Source organism: Dermacentor silvarum, chromosome 7, assembly GCF_013339745.2.
Source record: "Dermacentor silvarum isolate Dsil-2018 chromosome 7, BIME_Dsil_1.4, whole genome shotgun sequence".
NCBI classification, from domain to species: domain Eukaryota; kingdom Metazoa; phylum Arthropoda; class Arachnida; order Ixodida; family Ixodidae; genus Dermacentor; species Dermacentor silvarum.
Window position 1 is genome coordinate 25,508,105 of NC_051160.1, and position 19,770 is coordinate 25,527,874.

At 47.8% G+C, this 19,770-nt stretch overlaps 1 protein-coding gene across 33 annotated transcripts in view; it reads left to right on the forward strand.

The window, feature by feature from the left end:
• Window positions 1–9,240, forward strand: part of LOC119457755 (uncharacterized) — an 81,581-nt gene extending 72,341 nt beyond the window's left edge. For all 33 annotated transcript variants that reach the window (XM_049670408.1, XM_049670409.1, XM_049670416.1 and 30 more), the window contains 4 exons: window positions 2,107–2,172; window positions 3,722–3,781; window positions 4,383–4,445; window positions 8,950–9,240. In XM_049670408.1, coding sequence (XP_049526365.1) covers window positions 2,107–2,172; window positions 3,722–3,781; window positions 4,383–4,445; window positions 8,950–9,182 — 422 coding nt within the window. In that variant the 3' untranslated portion in view covers window positions 9,183–9,240. The remainder of the gene's footprint in view (window positions 1–2,106; window positions 2,173–3,721; window positions 3,782–4,382; window positions 4,446–8,949) is intronic.
• The last annotated feature ends 10,530 nt before the right edge of the window (window positions 9,241–19,770 follow it).

Below are 19,770 nucleotides of genomic sequence, written 5' to 3' on the forward strand. Positions count from 1 at the left end.
TGCCCTTCCCCGGCGCGGCTCTCCTCTTCTGGTCCCGTGTAGCACGCTCGAGACGGGTGCGGGTGTGGGAAAGAACGTTTATTCCAGAAAGCCGTAGATTATATAGCCCCGAGCAAAGGGGGCGTATGTTGCTGCACTTGAGCGTGTGCATGGCTTTGCACAGCGTTATCGCTACGTCACATCTCCCTTTTTTTTTTTATTGAGCCAGTGCCCGAAGTTTAATGAAGTTCTGGCTCAGGGTATCTTGTTGGTGGACTGACGCGTTCGATGGCTTCTTCGGACCGGTTGTTGCGTAGGAGACTCAGGCGTCCCGGTGACTGGAGGGACAGGTGCCACTGCATCTTGCCCGATGGGTGTGTAGGATGGCCTGAGATGTTCTCTCGTCCGCTGGAACTGTCGTCCATATTCGCCTTTAAGTATGTAGGAGCGCGGGCTGTCACCTCTTTGGATTATTGTAGCGGGCGACCATGTTCCCGAGGGCACGTTATACACAGTGACCCTGGCGCCCAGTGGTAGCTCAGGTAGAGGCTTGGTACCCCTGTTGTAGTAGGTCCGTTGCTTCCAACGGATGTCTAGCAGTCGCTGCTGGACGTCCTTTGGTTGTACCGTCCGAGGCTGCAGGTGAGTAGCCGGAACCGGTAGAAGGGTCCTGGTCAGCCGTCCCATGAGCCGCTGCGAAGGGGACTTTAAACAATCGTCACGCGGAGAGTTCCGCCACTCTAACAAGGCGGCACAGAAGTCAACAGAGCCAAAGCGATACTTGTTTAGGAGCTTTTTAGCCTCCTGCACTGCTCGCTCGGCCATGCCATTCGAGCGAGGATGGTACGGACTTGATCGAACATGGTTTGACCCAATCTTACTGATGAAGTCTTGAAACTGTTGACTGCTGAACGGCGGCCCATCTGTGATGCGCGTTCGTTATCCGAAAGAGCGGGCCACACAGAAACACCTTCTCTTATACCCATCGCCTCTCCTCCTCCCGCCCAGTGTGGCCTCTCATTGGTCGCCTCCTCCCCCAGCGCACCTCTCCTCCTTTGCTGGTCACGTGACCTGCCCTCCCACGGCGCGGCTCTCATCCTCTCCTGGTCCCGTGACCTGCGTGACACCGCCGCACGGACAAACGGCGAAGGGTAGACCTAGAACAGCTTCGCTAATAAAAACTGAAGCACTAGCCTCCGGTGCACTATAGAAATGCAAATTCATTTTATCACTCAGTTTCCACCAGTACATTAAAATGGAAGCGAAGACTTAACTACCGTACTACAACTTATTGGTGCCAGCATTTGTTACAATTTAGTTATCGCGTACATTTCAGGGTTGGGTGTTCGTTGGTTTAACTCCGAAAGAAGAGTAAGATCTTTAATGGCAGAAAAGTGGAGAGGTCGACCTGAGCGAAGTGCGTCTCGCCTGCTGATCTAGCGCTGAGGAAGGGGTTTGGGAGTGGAAGAAAGATACGATGTGAAGAGGAAAGAGGATGGTATGGTGAAGTTGATGAGGACGATAGCTGCGCTGTATACTGTTTCTGAGCAAAGCATACATGTACATTTCACAACGTATGCATATTCACGGGCGGAGGTGGAGGTTACTGCTGAGTAGCGATGAGACTGTCTATAGCTTGCGTAATTTTAACACCTATTATCGTCACTGCCCTAGTTAAGCCATGGGAGTAGCAGCTGCAGGGCGTCGCTTATTCGCCGCAGCATGGCCTCGATGGCAGAGCCCTATGGCGATATCTCGGTGCGCGGTAGTAGCTCGGGATGACACTCCAAGACACATGTCCACTCAGGAAAGCAATTCTCAAAAAGAAAAAAAGTGATACTAACTCCTTTGTGTTGGGGCAATTTCTTGTATTCCCAGATCGATTACGTTCACTCAGTTTTGGGCACATAAACTCGGAACATACTACACAGGAGAGCACGATAGCTCCTGAATTAAAGTTAAATACGCCAAAAGAAGTTACACCCGCTTAAAAGATTGTGGTGCACAGCCTTGGCTATCATAGCAAATTGAAATGCCTCTGCATTGATAGCGGCTTCTCCGTTGTCTAATGAATTCGTCAATGCAAAAAGAAATGTACTGAAGTTCCGTTTCCTTGTATTGCCTTAGGGGGAGGTGGCTTCGGAGGTGGAGCTGAAGCAGGATTCGGAGGAAGTGCTGGAGGAGGATATTCGGGTGAGTTACTCTGAAGTCGGCTGTGCTCAAATAGACCCTACGATGGAGCACCACGTTTCATGGAGATTCTATTTCGTATGCACAAAATTTGATGACTCGCAGCTTTTGACTGCACAGAGGATACTTTCACAGGATACTGTACAGAGGATACAAACCATTTTATCCTTGGTTAAATTTACGTGCAGGTGGAAAGATTCGTCAACGTGTGTTTCCTTCGATCCATTTGTGAAAGCGGTCGATTTATGATAAGTAAAAAGAACAACGTGATATGGCAGCTTATATATTACATACTATCGCGATGGAAAGACACGCGAACAGCGGAGCGCGTGGCCGAAGCATAACTGAAGGTATAGTGCGCGCCGTCCAGTCATCACCATTCACAGACGCGTATGTCTGGTTTGATTGCGCTGTGCGATGATGCACCCCCTATATTGCATTATTTTCGTTTCCTATTCCGGTTCTCTTTTATTTCAAAACGAGAAAACGTGACGGCGCAGTAATGATGACAGCGCAGACTGTACTAACAGAAACAAAAATATCGCAATGTAGGGGGTGCATCATCGCACAGTGCAATCAAACCGGACATGCGCGCCTGTCAATGGTGATGACTGGGCGGCGCGCACTATACCTTCAGTTATGTTTCGGCCACGCGCTCCGCTGTTCGCGTTTCTTTCCATCGCTATAGTACGCCTTGTGCGCCGCTAAGGCGAACTCAGCGACCTCTACAACTCCTTCTGTAACGTACAGCCTTTTGTCAAGAAATCCTGGTTCTACGAATGAATAATACAGGCTTTAGGAGCAACTATTCGCAGACGTCATCAAAGCCCGTATTCTAAAATTCGGCATAACATCATAGTTATCAGGTACTACGGAAATAAAGTACATTAAATCGAAGCATTCTTTACCAACCCTCCCGGAGTTTCCGAAGCGTGGCTGCTGCTGCTGATGTCTTGCAAAATAGCTCATACTTAAAAAAAAGACATTTGTATTACGTGCCCAATGCTGGGATTGAACCTGGCCCGCCTGCACAATGCTCTAACCGTTGAGCCACAATCGCACGTACACCAACGGCAACTAGCTGTTGAGATGACTGCCACGTGTAGATTATGATAATAATTTCGAAAGTTGAAGACACTTGGCAACCAGCGTCCTCTCTATATTGTTTTCTATTACCCTGAAATTTTCTCTCCCCTTCCCAAGCTCGGGAATGCAGCTATGAGTGATCTCACAAACCCAGCTCTCTGCCATAAGATGACTTCCATGCTATGGCACGCACCAACATCAGGGAATTGGCCAAGAAGGGGGTGATACACTTAAAATGTAAACGTATAAATGAAGAAATTTAAAGGAATGTAAAGGTTTTTACATTGCGCAGCATCGATGCGCGACAGCGGGTGCGTGTGCGCCACTTTACGGTGCACCAAAGACACCGGAATAAAATGGGCGAAATGTATGGCGTTTCATCCACTGGTTCACTGGAACGCATCGCTTTACATAAATTCCAAAATGTGCGTTGGACCTCCATAATTCGTTATTTTTTTTTCTTTAGGTCATGGCAGTGGATATGGAGGAGGGAACGCAACAATTTCCGGTGGATCGGGTAGTTGGAGTGAGTTAAACTACTTCCTTACAGGAGCAAGCCCTCCCAGTTTGCCTTAATAATAGAGAGGTTTAAGATTAGGGGACGCAAGCGGCTTATGTCTCCTAATATAAGACCGTCTAATAGCTTAAACCTTAACGTCATCAAACTTCTGCGAACTTCAAAAATAACTTACAAGCTTTTGACAACCTGGCTGTGTTTCAAGTGCGTAAACAACTTTATATATCATTGTGTTGTTAAGCTTCATGGCCCTGTACTTGATGTTGCTATTCGCTATTTGTACGATTCGTGCCTTTTGCCTTTTCATTTTTCTGCTTCTCCTAGCCCTCGCCCTTCACGCTGTACGGGCTTTTAATTATGAATAACCAACTAGCCCAAGCCTTCACCAATGAGCCACTGTGGCGGATAAACTTAAAGAAAGGGTGCCTGTACACCCACACACTCCAGGGCCAACAACCGTGTTATGATGGTCGTATTCGAGTCGATAAATATTATCATAGAACTTAACATAGCAGTCTTACTGTTGACACACTGAATTTACCCACCACTCTAAAGACAATTCTTTATAAGCGCGCCGGGTGTTACAAATGTGACCTATAATGTTTTGTAGGCTTCGGCGGCCGTCCATACGGTGGCTGGAACGCATCACAACCGGCTTGGAATGGTACTTTCGGTGAGTGCAGCTGCCTCTTGTTTTAAAAAAAAATGACAGCAGATCCACGAGGTGAATGATGATGAGTGGGCGAAGCTCCGGAGGGAATCATCGGATCTCCCGCTTAAGGGGACGCTAGCACAAACGCGTTAGAAACGTGCAGTACTCTCTAGTAAGGGGGAGCGGCCACAGCGTCTTACGCAGCCATTTACACATGCCGGAACGTGCACCGCGTTTGCCGACGCCATCACATGACTGCTGAGAGAGTATACCCCCCGTATTCATAAACGCTCCTCGACTTGAACTTTACTTGCCACCGCAATGTGAAATGCTTCTTACAGTTCCCCCCGCAGTCTTATCTTTACTTGTGCCCAGGATCCCCACATGAAAAAAAGCGTGGTTCACAGAGATTCACAGAGGTCATAGGTTGCCTGTATGCTCTTTCGTCCCGGAACTTTATTCCCTTAATTCTTGCCCTAAAAAGCCATATCTTACATTGAGCAGTAACTCGGCCAAGAGGAACTTATCTCGCTGAGCAGTGCAGAAGACTTCATCACAGGTGTGTGGAAGGCACTGTCTTCCACACTGTTTTTCCAGCGCCATTACAGGCTTGGAGTGGGGAGGGGGGGGGGGGGGGGATTGTAGCGTAGAGTGTGCTATCTGCTCGACAGCAACCATTCGTGCAGGAAGCATTGCTGGTCACGTCTTCGCGGCGTAAAGCAGAGATTTGAGCAGTGTTTCCTTTTAGGGACGAAGCTCCTTATGGCGGCACCCGTTCCGTCCCCGTCGTAGTAGTAGTAGTACAGTGTACTCTTCTAGTACACTGTAGTAGTAGTAGTGTGTAACCAGTCTGAGAAAAATTAAAACAAAAATTCCGAAGTTGTGTCCGTAGCGCGGAATCGAACCAGGGACCCCTCGCTTCCGAGCGCGCGGCGTTAGCCCACTACGCCACGAAGTGGACATGGACAAACGCACCACGATGGCTATAAATACCCAACATTAACGAAAGGCCGCGTTTCTAGCGCGTTTCTAAAGCGTTTGTGCTAGCGCGTTACGGCCCGTGTAAGAAGCTGGTGTAAGACGCTGTGGCCTCTCCACCTTACCTTCAACGCGTTTCGAACGCGCTGCCCAAAGATGATGATGATAAGTGGTTCTTGAGGGAAAGGTTGGCGCTATCTTCTGGAGCCGTGCTCCCTCAAGGGCTGCAGAAGATAGCGCCAACCTTTCCCTCAAGAACCACTTATCATCATCATCTTTGGGCAGCGCGTTCGAAACGCGTTGAAGGTAAGGTGGAGAGGCCACAGCGTCTTACACCAGCTTCTTACACGGGCCGTAACGCGCTAGCACAAACGCTTTAGAAACGCGCTAGAAACGCGGCCTTTCGTTAATGTTGGGTATTTATAGCCATCGTGGTGCGTTTGTCCATGTCCACTTCGTGGCGTAGTGGGCTAACGCCGCGCGCTCGGAAGCGAGGGGTCCCTGGTTCGATTCCGCGCTACGGACACAACTTCGGAATTTTTGTTTTAATTTTTCTCAGACTGGTTACACACTACTACTACTACAGTGTACTAGAAGGGTACACTGTACTACTACTACTACGACGGGGACGGAACGGGTGCCGCCATAAGGAGCTTCGTCCCTAAAAGGAAACACTGCTCAAATCTCTGCTTTACGCCGCGAAGACGTGACCAGCAATGCTTCCTGCACGAATGGTTGCTGTCGAGCAGATAGCACAATCTACGCTACAATTCCCCCCCACTCCAAGCCTGTAATGGCGCTGGAAAAACAGTGTGGAAGACAGTGCCTTCCACACACCTGTGATGAAGTCTTCTGCACTGCTCAGCGAGATAAGTTCCTCTTGGCCGAGTTACTGCTCAATGTAAGATATGGCTTTTGTAGGGCAAGAATTAAGGGAATAAAGTTCCGGGACGAAAGAGCATACAGGCAACGTATGACCTCTGTGAACTTCTATGAACCACGCTTTTTTTTCATGTGGGGATCCTGGGCACAAGTAAAGATAAGACTGCGGGGGGAACTGTAAGAAGCATTTCACATTGGAATCAATGCTCAATATTCCGTCAGCCAAATCTGTTTCCTTACACTAAGCGCGCGGGAACTGCTAGAAGCATCTCGCGTACTGATCTATGGTCAGGAGTGTGTCAGCCAAGCCTCAGTTTCTTTATTTGATGCCGAAATGAAATTGCTAGGTTCTTGCCACTGATGGTCTTCGTAGCTCTTTGTTATCACGTGTTTGCACTGCATATATGTAGCATGGTTTGCTTAGGAATAAACATTCTGTAAGGAGGTGTAGCCCCTGTCTCTCTGTCTTTCTTTTTTCCTTTTCTGAATTCTTGCCATGTAAAGATATTGTTTTGCAATAGTGGTCAGGTCTACCAAAACGCGAGCCGAGAGTAAATTCCGCATAATCGGGAGCAGCGGTGAAGCAACCTTTACCTGCCGTGCCGACATTTGCTAACTTGATGCACAGCAGCTATTCAGCTCACATTCTGGTATAGGCCGACCTACAAGAGGACTGGGCTTAAGGAGAACATCAGCCTCTTGAATCGAGCAAATAACACTTAGATCGCAACGGCGGCCGTTTCTGAGAAAGGTTCAGGGGCGCGGCTGGGCAAGGCAGACGCCCACTTTGCCAGAGCGACGCAAAAAATTTGCGATGCTTACGCTCAACAATTTCCGTCTTCAAGGAAAGCAGGGAAGCGCAACAGTCCCTTTATACACCGATTGTTTTATCCTTTTTGTGACGTGGGCCCCGAACTGAGCGAAACATGTAATGCGGTCGTATACAACGCTTTCTTCAGAAACAAGTTATTTTGACCAAAGAACTCAAATCATTATCGCTAATCACTAACTACATCTTTAGTGACCTGATGTGCCGTACTTGACTCCTGATTAAACGACTGCAGGCAACATGCTGCGTTTGTGGAATTGAAACCAGTTACTGCTCGAGATCTGTTCGCTAAGGAGTATATTGATACCAACACCTGGCTGTCTCGACGTAATCCTCGCAAACTTGCGACGAAATACGTTGCATTTCACCTAGTGGTCTTTGTGTGAAATGTCAAGCACTGAGGGGCAAAATAATGTGGAACGCCACTGTGTTTAAAGAGAGATACTAGCAACAATTATCTCGAAAGTGGTTGCAGTCTCAATATTTATGTTGAACGCACACGACCTTCACCTCGGGTTGGCTTCAGCTCTGCAATTGCCCCATGGGTTACAAAGTAATAATTACGGAATTATAATTGGTAAATAATAAACTTCATACGACTGTTGCTATTTATGCGTAGCCGAGAGCAATTATAATGACTACGGCGCTGTATTTCATTAGTTGAATCATTCACTACGACACCTGTGGTGGTTTTTACGGAGCATAATATCCACGGGTAATATACCTGGTGGTTAATATCTAATTTTATATCTATATCTAATAATATCTATATCACGCAGGTGGAAGTACGTTCACGGCTGTAAAGAAAGTTGTAAAGCAAAAATTGTGAATAGTTTCACACACGTGCGACTCCGTCACTCCACAACTCGCCCTTCGAAGACTTACTGCGTATTGCGTGCAGCCCTTTGTGTCGTAGGTAAATTTACTCATGGATAAGATGCTTCGGACTTACCACTACAGGTAAATCGGGATGCATGTGAGGAAGATGGACGGTGTTTAGACGTTATTGTAAACACTGATTGCACCTATTTGACAATTCCACTTATAAATATTGAACACAGAACCATGTCCATCATGGTTATCAGATCAGTCTCTCTTCTACGGCTGCTCTAAAAAATCAAACGGTCCCACTTACAGAAGCGCTTTACTGAACGCGTTTAAATTCGAGCGCTGTGCCAGCACTCAGCGCTAATTCCAAAAAAAAAATTACACCATCTTCCCGTAGGGGAACCCTGAGTAGTATGCGAAGCAGCCGTGGGGTTGACTCAAGGTAGTTTTATCAGCTGTATAAACTTGAACATGCAGCAGCACCAGCAACGCGCAGAACTGTTGTCGACGCCGTCGGCGTTTTGCCCGCGTTCGCACTGAACGCGCGCGGCGTCGGTGACTGTTGCCGGTGCCTCTGGGGCGCCTACCGTCGCGTCTCTAACCTAAGCTGCTTCGCATTATCGCGCGCGGAGCCGCAGGTGTTGCCATTCGTTGCGCAATCCGGAGAGGAAAGGAGCGTCGGAGAGGAGAGGAGGAATGCCGAGAGGAGAGGAGATGAGACAAGGAGAGGAGGGAGGAGTTGAGATGAGACAAGGAGAGGAGAGGAGGGGGAGGAGGATGCGCATGCGCAGTAGGGGGTGTCGACGACGCCGCACGGCGGAGGGAGGAAGTGACATAGCCCCGACCATAAGATGCTTCGCATCTAAAACGACTTTCCCCGTTTCCGGTGCACCGACCAGTTTTCGCTAGCACACCAGTTCACGTCTACCCGCAGATTGTGGCAATGTCGGATACGGCGTTTTCTTACGTACGCACCCTGTATGACGTATCCGCTTCACTTTCTTTCAGGGTCCATGTTTCAACGCAAGTGCCGTATCCCAGGCGAGGTATTCTGGCGCAGTTCGAGCAACTGTGGCGAGTGCACGTGCAGCCAATACTTAGCAGGAAGGCGGCCCTCTGGGACACCCGCAGCATGTCGCAAGGACCTCGTTGCCAAGTGTTGGTGCAGGAGGTGGTTCTGTCGCGCAAGCAACGGCAAATGTGTTCTCAGAAGGAATTGCAAGAAAGCGCTAGCAGAATAGTCGACAGGATCCCCCCCCCCCCCAGCTCGTTGCTAAACTGCAATAAAGGTTCACTGAACTGCTTGGATACAAGAGGTTTTCTTCAGTTATTTGACCATCGCATTTCGCTGCGCAAAATGTCATCTCGACGACGTGCTCTGTCGATAATGTGCGGTAACCCAACGATTTCAGAGTTTTACTTACCGTAACCACGCACCATCGGCCTATGCTCGTAGGTTCGTCACTGTTTTCTACGGTGGGTATACGAAGTGCTTTCTTTTAGCAATCGCGTTTTTTTTTCTTCTTTTTTGTGTTATTTTGGGTTATCAAGCTGACACAATTTGGTGACACAGGCAACTTCTGCAATCGCCGCAGTGTTCCACGATGGTAGCAGTCTATAGCCAACGCGCACCATTCTTTCTTGGGCGCAAATCGCTTTTTAATTATTATTTCTAATAAATGTACGTAATGAGATATTGCAATCAAAAGCGGAAAAAACTCTGAGAAGAATAATGTCACCGCAATACAAAAGCACTCACTCACATGTTCTCACGAGTAGCTCACAAGTCGTGACACATGAACTACAAGTTTCCAATTCACATGCGCAAGCTTTACATTAATTTTTTTTTTCGGCAGCCCTGCCCGTACGTCAGCGCACATTCAGCAATGAAGAGTGCGTCATATAGGTGCGAAGAAGGGAGGAGATTAGCTGGGGAATACGCCAAATGTATTGCGAGACAGTCGAAACTGCTGGGTCTTCCTCCCGCACCTATAAGTAAGACAAGAAAGAAGGCTAGAATGGCTCTCCTCCGCCGCCACACAACGGCACCAACGGGCTGATCCGAGGATCGGTCGTATTCCTTCACGGCGCCCACGAAGCATGCCGCTTTCATGCACGTGGTTCACTGTACAACTGGCCTCACGTGTTTCTCGGCATTTGTCTCAATCCCAACACCACTTATCTAATTGCACGGAATCATATTTCTAGTGTACATGGCGCCATGTTTTGCAGTTAGCACGCAAGTGTTTGCCTTGTACCTATGAATATTTCTACGAACAAAATCTACAAACACCGCAGGAAACGTCTTCTATGAAAAAGAAACTAGAGGTGGTTGCAAGCACAGGGAAGCGCCTGTGTCTCCAATGTGCCTTCTTTTGATTCCCTGCGCTCAACCACATTTATTAGATGTACCAACAAGCCCACATCACCAACCCTGTCAAAAAATCATACACCTAAGTACACTGAAGAAACTAAATAAAACGCATGCAGACCCCACGCACTGCGGAAATCAATGCTATGCGAAGCATTTCTTGCAGGAAGTTGGCTATCCAACATCGTTTGGGGTTCTTCAATAGGCTACCAGATGGAGCAGCATGTTTGTGGAAAACAAGCGATTGTGTGTAAATTGTGCATAAAGCGAGCAATTGTAAAGCAATCCTGACGACTGAACCAAGACGACGCCAGCAGCATTATGGCGACGGCAAGACCACAGTTTTGTGTTTATTCCGGTGAAGAAACGTTACAACCGTTTCATTACGACCTGAGCTGATCCCGATGGCGGTAAAGTAGCGTAGTGAAGGACTGGGAAATGTGGCCCGATCTCGAAGGTGGCAGACTCTGCATGATGCTGCTCGAGACGCACGGGAAGATTGAAAACTGGCGCGTGCGCTGGTGCTCTTCTTCGTGCTATATGGCATGATGGTACGCACCAGTCGTCTGACAGGAAGAAATCGTGCGACCGTAGCCTAATGGTTAGAGCATATCATATTGTGGCAGGCCATTCCCGCATTCTGAAGAAGGCGCCCAGCAGAACGACCAAGATGACGATCGAAAGAGCCCGTTCGTGGTTGTTGTTATTCTGCCATCTTGGCTGTGGCTCCTTTGTATACATTTTGTAAATATAGTTTTGCCTACTCGTTATCTATAGCTCACATTTTGGTGGATGCGCGGGGTAAGAACTCGTTGCAACTAAGCTCCGCAGCGGCCATTGCTTGGATTTTTCCACAATGGCAGAAGAGGCGGCCTCTTCCTCAGCGCTGGCAAAGTGAACTGTTGTCCTTGCGCAAGCAAAGAGATCCAGGCACGATTTCTAGAACCGATGACGTCGATTTGGGAAAACTGGTTGGCTGTTTACGAGCGTGCAAGTAAAAACAACTCGGTGGGACATATGGTCATGCTGGCGAACGTTATATTTTACTTTCAAGGAGCAGCAAAGGTCTGGTCCGGGAATCATGAAGCTGAAATCAGAAATTGGGATTTCTACAAGTAAAACATGCACAGTTTGTTTAGAAAGGCCATTGGTCGTGCAGCTGCGGCAAAGAAGGCTCTGCCATCACGAGCCCAAGTATCTACGGAGTTCTACCTTTCCGATAGACAGGACGTACCTTTGTCGCAAAGCGAAAGACAACATGGCGGATTCAGAAAAAGTGGGACATGTTTTAAAAGGGATAGCAGAAGATGCATTCAATCTGCTCATCTGCAAGGACTGCAACACAGTCGACTCCATCGTACGTGAGTGCAAGCGTTTTGAGAACGCCAAAAGCCGACGCATTGCCCATCAGTTCGTGCGACTGCTCAACACGACAGCGAAATCGTTGTGCGGGGGCGTACCTGCACCGCAGGTGCTGCCAACAGCGGAGCACGTGACAAAGACTATCCGGCGCGAAATTGAGGCCATGTTTCCTGCTTCCATGTGGTCCCGAGCTTTTGAGTCTGCGTCCCCTGTCATACCACTCGTCCAAGCCGTTGTTCATCAGGAGCGTTCCTCTCACAATACGTTACGATATAATTTGTCGTTTAGCTGGTGGTCTTCTAAATACCTCCCTAGCACCCCGGCGGAAGTAACTAACACCAATGCATTTTTTAGTGCATTTGGGGGATGAATATTTCGAAATAGATGCAGGCATCATGATGACAGCGAAGTTGATATGCCTTCAATAATACTTATGCAATGATTACGTATTCTTTATGAAATTTAAGTAGTACACTGAAGTGGGTACTAATTATGGCATTTTGAAGAAAGCATTGGTAACCAGTTAATCGAACATAGGAATTGGTAATGCAAATAAGGCCCGTTGGAGAGCTCCTCTGGCAGCGTCCGTGTAGGAAGACGAGCGCCTTTATGGAACGTGCAGTAAAGGACCCCTCCCTGTGACCCGTCCTGCTGTGCGGTCCAGGAAGCGCAAGAAAGCCACCGGCATCGGCTCATCGCGCCGCCAGCACCCGTAGAGCTGGGGGAAAGGAAATGAAAGCTTCGCTTTACATTGAGGGAAACCTATACTGTAAGTAATTGTCTAGTTCAAGTGATAGCTCAGCTATGTAAGACTGCTCAGATGTGCTGTATCGTGCATAATACGAGCGTGTGTGACTACGACGACTGCACAACCGCGGAGACAATGGTATGACAACAATGGACTGACGACAGGTGGAACGAACACGACTTCCTGATGAAAATGGAATGACGACAATGTAATGATCTCGGTAGCCTGCTTCTGTTGGAGCTCAAGTCTGCACTTACATCACTATAGTGATGTAAAAGCTTGGAGGCCCTAGACGAAAATTGCTTTCGTATTTTCCAGCTTGCTTTCTTGAACGTGACAAGTATTTAAATGAAGATATCGTTGTTTACACCGGGCAAGAGCCTTCGCATTGAAGGTATACTTCGTGCAGCTTTCGTTGCATTTGTAGGTCGTACCCTCACCACGTTAATTATGATTATTTATTTATTTAATAATGGGAATGTTAATTAGGCATAAGTAAGGCACGAGTATGTCACTATAGGTAAGGTATGTCGCCGGTTGCTCCCCAGCGCTAAATGGTTAAATGAACGAAGAGTTATGATAGGTACCGTGAAACGTTTAAGCAATTTAGCAGTTTACATCCAAAAGAGGGGCACTCAGTTTCATAAGCCGAAAGGCACAAGAAAATAGAATATATCGCATATTCGTAATCGTATAACGTATAACCTTCTTCAAGTGTTCAGAAAAATTTCACGCGCATTTCACAGATATTCACTAGCTTTAATCTAAACAAGAAAGAGAATAGCACTCTCAATGGTTTGGAAGTACCATACGAAAAAAGATGAGTTAAATTAAAGGGAAACTGAGACATCCACCCAAATGTAGCAATTTGCTACAATGGAAACCCAACCGGGTTCCTCGAAAGAAAGCCTCGCAGTTGAAGAAAAATTCGTCCTGGTCCGGGACTCGAACCCGGGACCATCGCCTTTCCGGGGCAGCCGCTCTACCATCTGAGCTAACCAGGCGGCTAGCAGATGGCAGGGCGAAGTCAAATTTGTGGACAACTCGAAGCAAAGGCAAGTGTTTGATGTTATAGTTCAGCGGAAATCCGCTAGGTGGAGATAAGTAATTAAAGGGAAACTGAGACATCCACCCAAATGTAGCAATTTGCTACAATGGAAACCCAACCGGGTTCCTCGAAAGAAAGCCTCGCAGTTGAAGAAAAATTCGTCCTGGTCCGGGACTCGAACTGGTTAGCTCAGATGGTAGAGCGGCTGCCCCAGAAAGGCGGTGGTCCCGGGTTCGAGTCCCGGACCAGGACGAATTTTTCTTCAACTGCGAGGCTTTCTTTCGAGGAACCCGGTTGGGTTTCCATTGTAGCAAATTGCTACATTTGGGTGGATGTCTCAGTTTCCCTTTAATTACTTATCTCCACCTAGCGGATTTCCGCTGAACTATAACATCAAAAAAAGATGAGACATCGAAGTCAAACACACGCAAAAACAAAACCGCGCTTGCGAAACGTAAAAGAGAGAAAGGCAACAAGAATACAAGTAAATAATGTTTTCTTGACAGGAGCCTCCACGGGATCTGTTTCCATTGATGATTAGACACCGAGTCTTCCACATGTGAGCCTTCGTGCTGTAGTAATCGTCGTCTTTTAGTCGTCTGACACCGTCGTGTTGTCATCACCGGGCCACTGTCACAGTTGTTAACAAAAGAGGGTAGCAAACCGGAGACTCACCTCCGGTTAACCTGCCTGCCTGTCCCCTTTCTCTCTCTCTCTCTTGCCAAATCAGGTAAGCCTCTTTTAACGGCTCTCATCTGATAGCACTGTATATGTTTTTCACGTTCTTTTTGGAATGCCGACGCAGAACACATTATATTGAGGCGTTCTGTGGCGTACATATACAAGGTTCTCCTTAATAGAAACTGAAAAACAGGTGTCAATTTCTAGTCGGCACTTCATCCTGCCGTACCAAGTACCAGAGCTTTATCTGTCATCGATATTTTTTTTCCGTGAGTGTAGCCATGGTAAATCAGTTCTTCGAAATCTCGCAAGGTGCAGGAAGTATCTTGAGTTGGAGCAAGTATCGCAAGGTGGAGCAAGTGTCATCCCCGGACCAGGACAAATTTTTTCTCAACTGCTAAGCATTCTTTCTCAGAAACTCGTACGAGTTTCCTTTGCTGCTTCGTGCTATATTCGGGTGGATGCCAATTTTTCCCTTTCGAGTGTAGCCATGCACAACCATGAACAAGCAAGCGGAGTGTATTTTACAAACTTTCAAATATCGGGGCACCTTTTTTAAAAAAAAATAAAAAGGCGTAGATTTTCTTTGTGAACCTCGGCGGGTTTCATGACCGTCGGTGTTCCGGCGACGCTGTTCTCGAACAGGCCAACCAATCACAGCGGAGGACGCGCACGCCCGACGTCACCGCCACGGGGTTCCTTGCACCACCACCAGATAGCGCTCGCCTCCACGCATCCGAAATTCGGTTGTCTGCTCGAAAGGAAGGGTGCAATCGGGACTCGATAGCAACCAAAGGTCATTAGGACGCCTCGCATTGGCCGCTCACGGGAATACTAAAAATGAAGCTGTATAGGATGATATGGGCAGAAATAGTTTTGAAGTGAGGGAAGCTCAGAGTAAAAATGATTTTGAAGAACGAGTGAGGAATGTGTAAGAAAGTAAATGGGTTGCGAGAGTGTTCTGGTATTTGTACAGGAGAAACATTGGCTCACCGTGGACGAAAAGAACTAGGAAGGTTACCAGCAAGTATGCGACCGGTATAATAAGTAACATAACGAAGAACGTCATACGCAAAGTCAGAGATGCTGAGACAATCTCATGCGTTGCAGCAATGGAAAATAAATCCGGTGTGAGTAACTATACTTGAGAACAAGAAAGAAGATTAAGAAAGAAACAATTTATGATAATTGAAAGGGAAGCTGTTCACGTTTTGAAGCGAGATCAGGATGCCTTAGAGCGCGTAGTTACAGATAGAGATGCACCCACGAAGAAGAAGCCTGTGCTTGCTGCGGCAAAGCTAGGGAGACGATGGAACATGTTTTACTGGATATCTACCCAACTGTCGGTTTAGGCTCCTCTGGCCTCGAAGCGCTTGGGCTCAGAGATAGCAGGGTAAAAGTGAAGTTGTTCGCAATAGAGATTAGCAACATGCGATTGGAGGTTTGGTAGCAGAAAAGTAGGGAGACCACAAACAACGGAAGCGTAGAAAAACAATATTCCCAATAGTGGTTGAGAACGTTTGATGCTGGGAATTCTTAGAGTGCTTTTTTTAGTATAGATAGGGCCTTAGGCGAAATCAGATCAAGATTTCTGTGGCGCAACCCACCGCCCTGTTTCAAAGGGGACGCTCAAAGCATCCATTCCTAAATCCATACGCGGCAGCGGCGGTCGTGCGGGGCCAAGAAACAAAAAGGTCGCAGTTTCACCCGAAAGGCGAAGCATCGATTGCGATAGCAAATTAGTAGACAGTTATACGAAGTAAGGATAGTAGTTGTATCGGCCGCATAAAGTTGTAAACATGCGCTTACTAACTAAATTAACAAGCCCGGTGTCACGCACGCACAGGTACACGTGAACACATCTCAATCGATGACCGCGGGAACTTGCTGTCAAAACGCTGGAGTGAGCAAGCGCTGCAGAAGCAGCGAGCGAATTGACCTTCGTGCTGTCTTTCGCTAGAACGCAAAGTAAACATCGAAAGCACAGTGCATACGAAGCTACCGGCACTCCGCCAACTTTGTCGACATCGCATATCGCTTTCAAGATACGGCGTCCGTGCGGCCGCGCTGTAAGCGGCTGCCGCCGGTGCAGAACGCACCCCCCCCCTTTCCGTTGCTTCCCACCGCGCTTCGCGGGCGAAAGTCGACGGCAGGCTCCCTCCCCGCCTTCCTCCCGCGCGAGAGATTGAGCCGCGATCGTCGGCTGACCGTCGCAAGCTTTCACTCGCACATGCAGCGTACGGCCCGCGGGGACGATGTTATCATATTTGGACTTTATACGGAACATCACGGCGACGGCGACGACCACGGCAGAACTGCGCTTGGAGTGTCCATATAATTGCTATTGCAATAAAAGGAACCAGAAAAACGTTAGGACGCCCTGCGATCGGGATAAAGCACGCGTCTCGCGTTTGGCGGCCTGCTCAGTCAACACCACCTAGATAGCACAGGCCTACGCACTCCGATCTATGACGTGATGCTAGCTGGCCCGAAATTTCCATTGCCAAGGCTGGCGTGACGAAAGCGATGACGTCAAAATTAGTGTTGCTTACGCAGGAGCATCCCCATTAGATTCTATGGCAGTCGAGCCGTAGCATGACGTCATAGATTGGAGTGCAGGCCTTGTGCTATCTAGGTGGTGTTGCCTTATTGGGCTGTTTGCCCGCGCCGTCTGCTTTGTAGGTGGGGGCCCGGATTGCCAAGCGAGATGTGAACATCTTGCCGCTCTAAACTATGGGAGCACTCAAACTCGTGCTTCGACTCTATGCACGCACAGAAAGCGGCGCTGTATGTAGATTCGAACTCGTTGAATCTGCAGCTTTTTTTGTGTGCGTGTTATTAATGGCAGGTGTATAATGCGCGCGCACACTCTGCACTCTTGCGTTCTCGAAGCAGTGACATGGTAAAGAAAAAGATTTAAGGAGAACTGTTGTAGAATGTTCTACAAAGGTGATGCCAATAACTGCTGCTCGATGCTAAGAACTGCTGCACGCTCGCAAAGAATGAAGCAGCATTTTCGATTCCCTCGCAAGCTACTTTGCGCCGCACTGCTGATACTTTTTCTTTAGTGCGCAAAACCACCAATGTCACACCGGCGCGGTAAAATTTGCAAACAATAGGAGCACGTGCAACACCTGCCTATCGCCTCGAAACGGTGCACACGCAACTAGTGCAACCGAAAAAAGAGGAGCCAAAGTTGCCATTTTCAGCGCTGCTGTTGAATTCAATCATTCAATTAAAGTCTGGTATTAGACGTGCGCGACACGTCTAGGAAGCGACATGCACGGGGGCTTTCAGCCATGACCAAACGCGTGAAGAAATCCGCCCATTGCTAACCATGATTTCTAAAACGTTATATTCGCACTAAGCATTGTCTACGCAGCCAATTCAAACCTGCATGCATGATGTTACTTTCCGGTGCCGTCATGCTTCAGTCTTTGCGAGCTTCTTACTATATTAGGACAGAAAGGGAACGCATACTGAGAAGCAGTGACCTGCTGATTTTCTTGCAATCCTCCTGTGCCGAATCATGCTATTCCTTAATGCGCCTAAATACTGTCGGATGTGGCTCTCAGCTGTACATATTAGTGAATCTATATAGTAAATAACACAAGCACTGCCACCTGCACCTGGGTCTGTCATTTGCATGTCCTATCTTGCCGCCTCATGTTTCGCCCGGTTCGGTTTGTCCTCCTGGTAAAACTAGCTCATGTCTCTTTGAGAAACATGAGATCGGACTTCGCTTGTCTGTATGAGAATATTAGTGTAGCTGTCGTCAGCTGAGAGAGACTCAAAGGAGAAATCTTAAGTGCCACAAGAAACAGCGGCAGTTAGTGCGACAAAGACGAAGGCAAACATGATGACAACGGCAACTAAGGCAGCAACGACAGCTGCATGGTGGCGGTGAGACCCTAGCGCTCTTCTTAAGGTAACGTCTGGTGACCCATGGTGAAGCTACTGTAACGTCCGAGCACACAAGCATGCGTTGTTGGGGCATTCGACTTGGACTATAATGACGCATTGCTGGTCGTCTCTGGGCACGGGCTCATGGATAAGTTGATGGACCATCGGCGCTGTGTAAGATTTGCGAACCCCATAAAGCGTTTGAAGCGGCTCTCCGGGTTTCATGACACATACTTTCTCATGCTATAGCCTCATGCTATAGGGTAATTACTTTCCCTTAGGACATGTACCTCATGTAAAGCGCTTCTCCTTGATAGAAGCGCAACGCGTAAGTATGAGTATTTGGTGTTGCTTTCTAACACGTACGTTTTCCTCTTTTTACTCATTCGCTGTACCATTAACTTTTCTCTTCTTTTCTCAAGATTCTACCGACGGATACAGCAGCTATGAATCCCGATTCCCTTCGCCTTGGTTTTCTGTGACATTCTCTCTATTTCAATTACGCAAACATAGCCCACACCACGCCATCCCCAAAATCCAGTCAGTCGTTTGCGAAGATCAGTGGACAGCACCGCTGTGCGGAACTATAAAGAACATATCGTAAACTTTTAAGATTCCCATTTAAGTTCTCAATACTCTAGAGTGTCTGTGCAATGGATGCTGCAATGTATTTTCATCATTCCGGTGAATTACGGTATACTGTCATTTTTAATTAGGAAATATTCCTAGATCCCAATGTGTGTTGATAAGGCAAGATACATGGGTTCTTGAACCATATAAATAAGGCAAATCTTATCACAAGAATAGTGCCATAAGTGAAGTATTGGTACGTGGAAGGCAAAGGTGCCACTGAAAACGGCTTTTCGATCACCAGTGTTTTTTCGCTATCATCGGAATGAACTGCAAGCTAGCCAAAGTGAAATACCCTTCTCGTTGAAAAATCGCGATTGCTTGGCATGACTTTCCAGCCGTCCACCGAGTCATCGAAAACTCAGGCAATAGGACATGCGGCTACCGGAAGCTAGCTCTTTACAGACGGCTGCGAAGACTTTGTGTAAGCAGGAAAGAAACAGATTTTACGCGCTTTTCGATAGACAACCACGATGGCGCGCATGCCCCAGTACATGCGTGTTGTAATGTTGTATCTTGGTTTCTGGCATCTTAGCTGCTCTAAGCTGCCATGTCTTTTGCTTGTTTGTGCGACAAAGTAGTCGATAACGTTCATGTGCTGTGTGCATGTGGTTCGATATACCCAGGGGCTGCGTTCTTACTCTCAGTCGAGTGGAGATGGTCCTTGAGGAGCAATATCTCTAGTGGCTGATGCAACAGAAGCTGCGTATACCATAGAGTTAAGAAAAGCTAAATGTTCCTCATGCTTCAGTCGAGTGAGTGTGATGTCACAGTACTATGACAGACTACCATTATATGATTATCTATCAGCCTACGTATGACTCTGCCCCTTGAGGTTTGCGGGCGTAGGCTTATCTGCCGACCGACAGCGGCTATGCTCAAAATGACGGCCCTGACAACTGCGTCGACGTCTCTGTCGGACAGCCGCCATCGTCAGCCCATTTCCAATCGTGGCATTATAGACCCCAAAGGAAACATCTCCGAGGAGAAAGCGAGGAAGTCGTGAACGATGGTTTGCCGTCTAACCAGTACATAGACGAGTGCTGCAACGGGATCGAGTGCCGTCACGCGAGTGCGAGCTTAAGT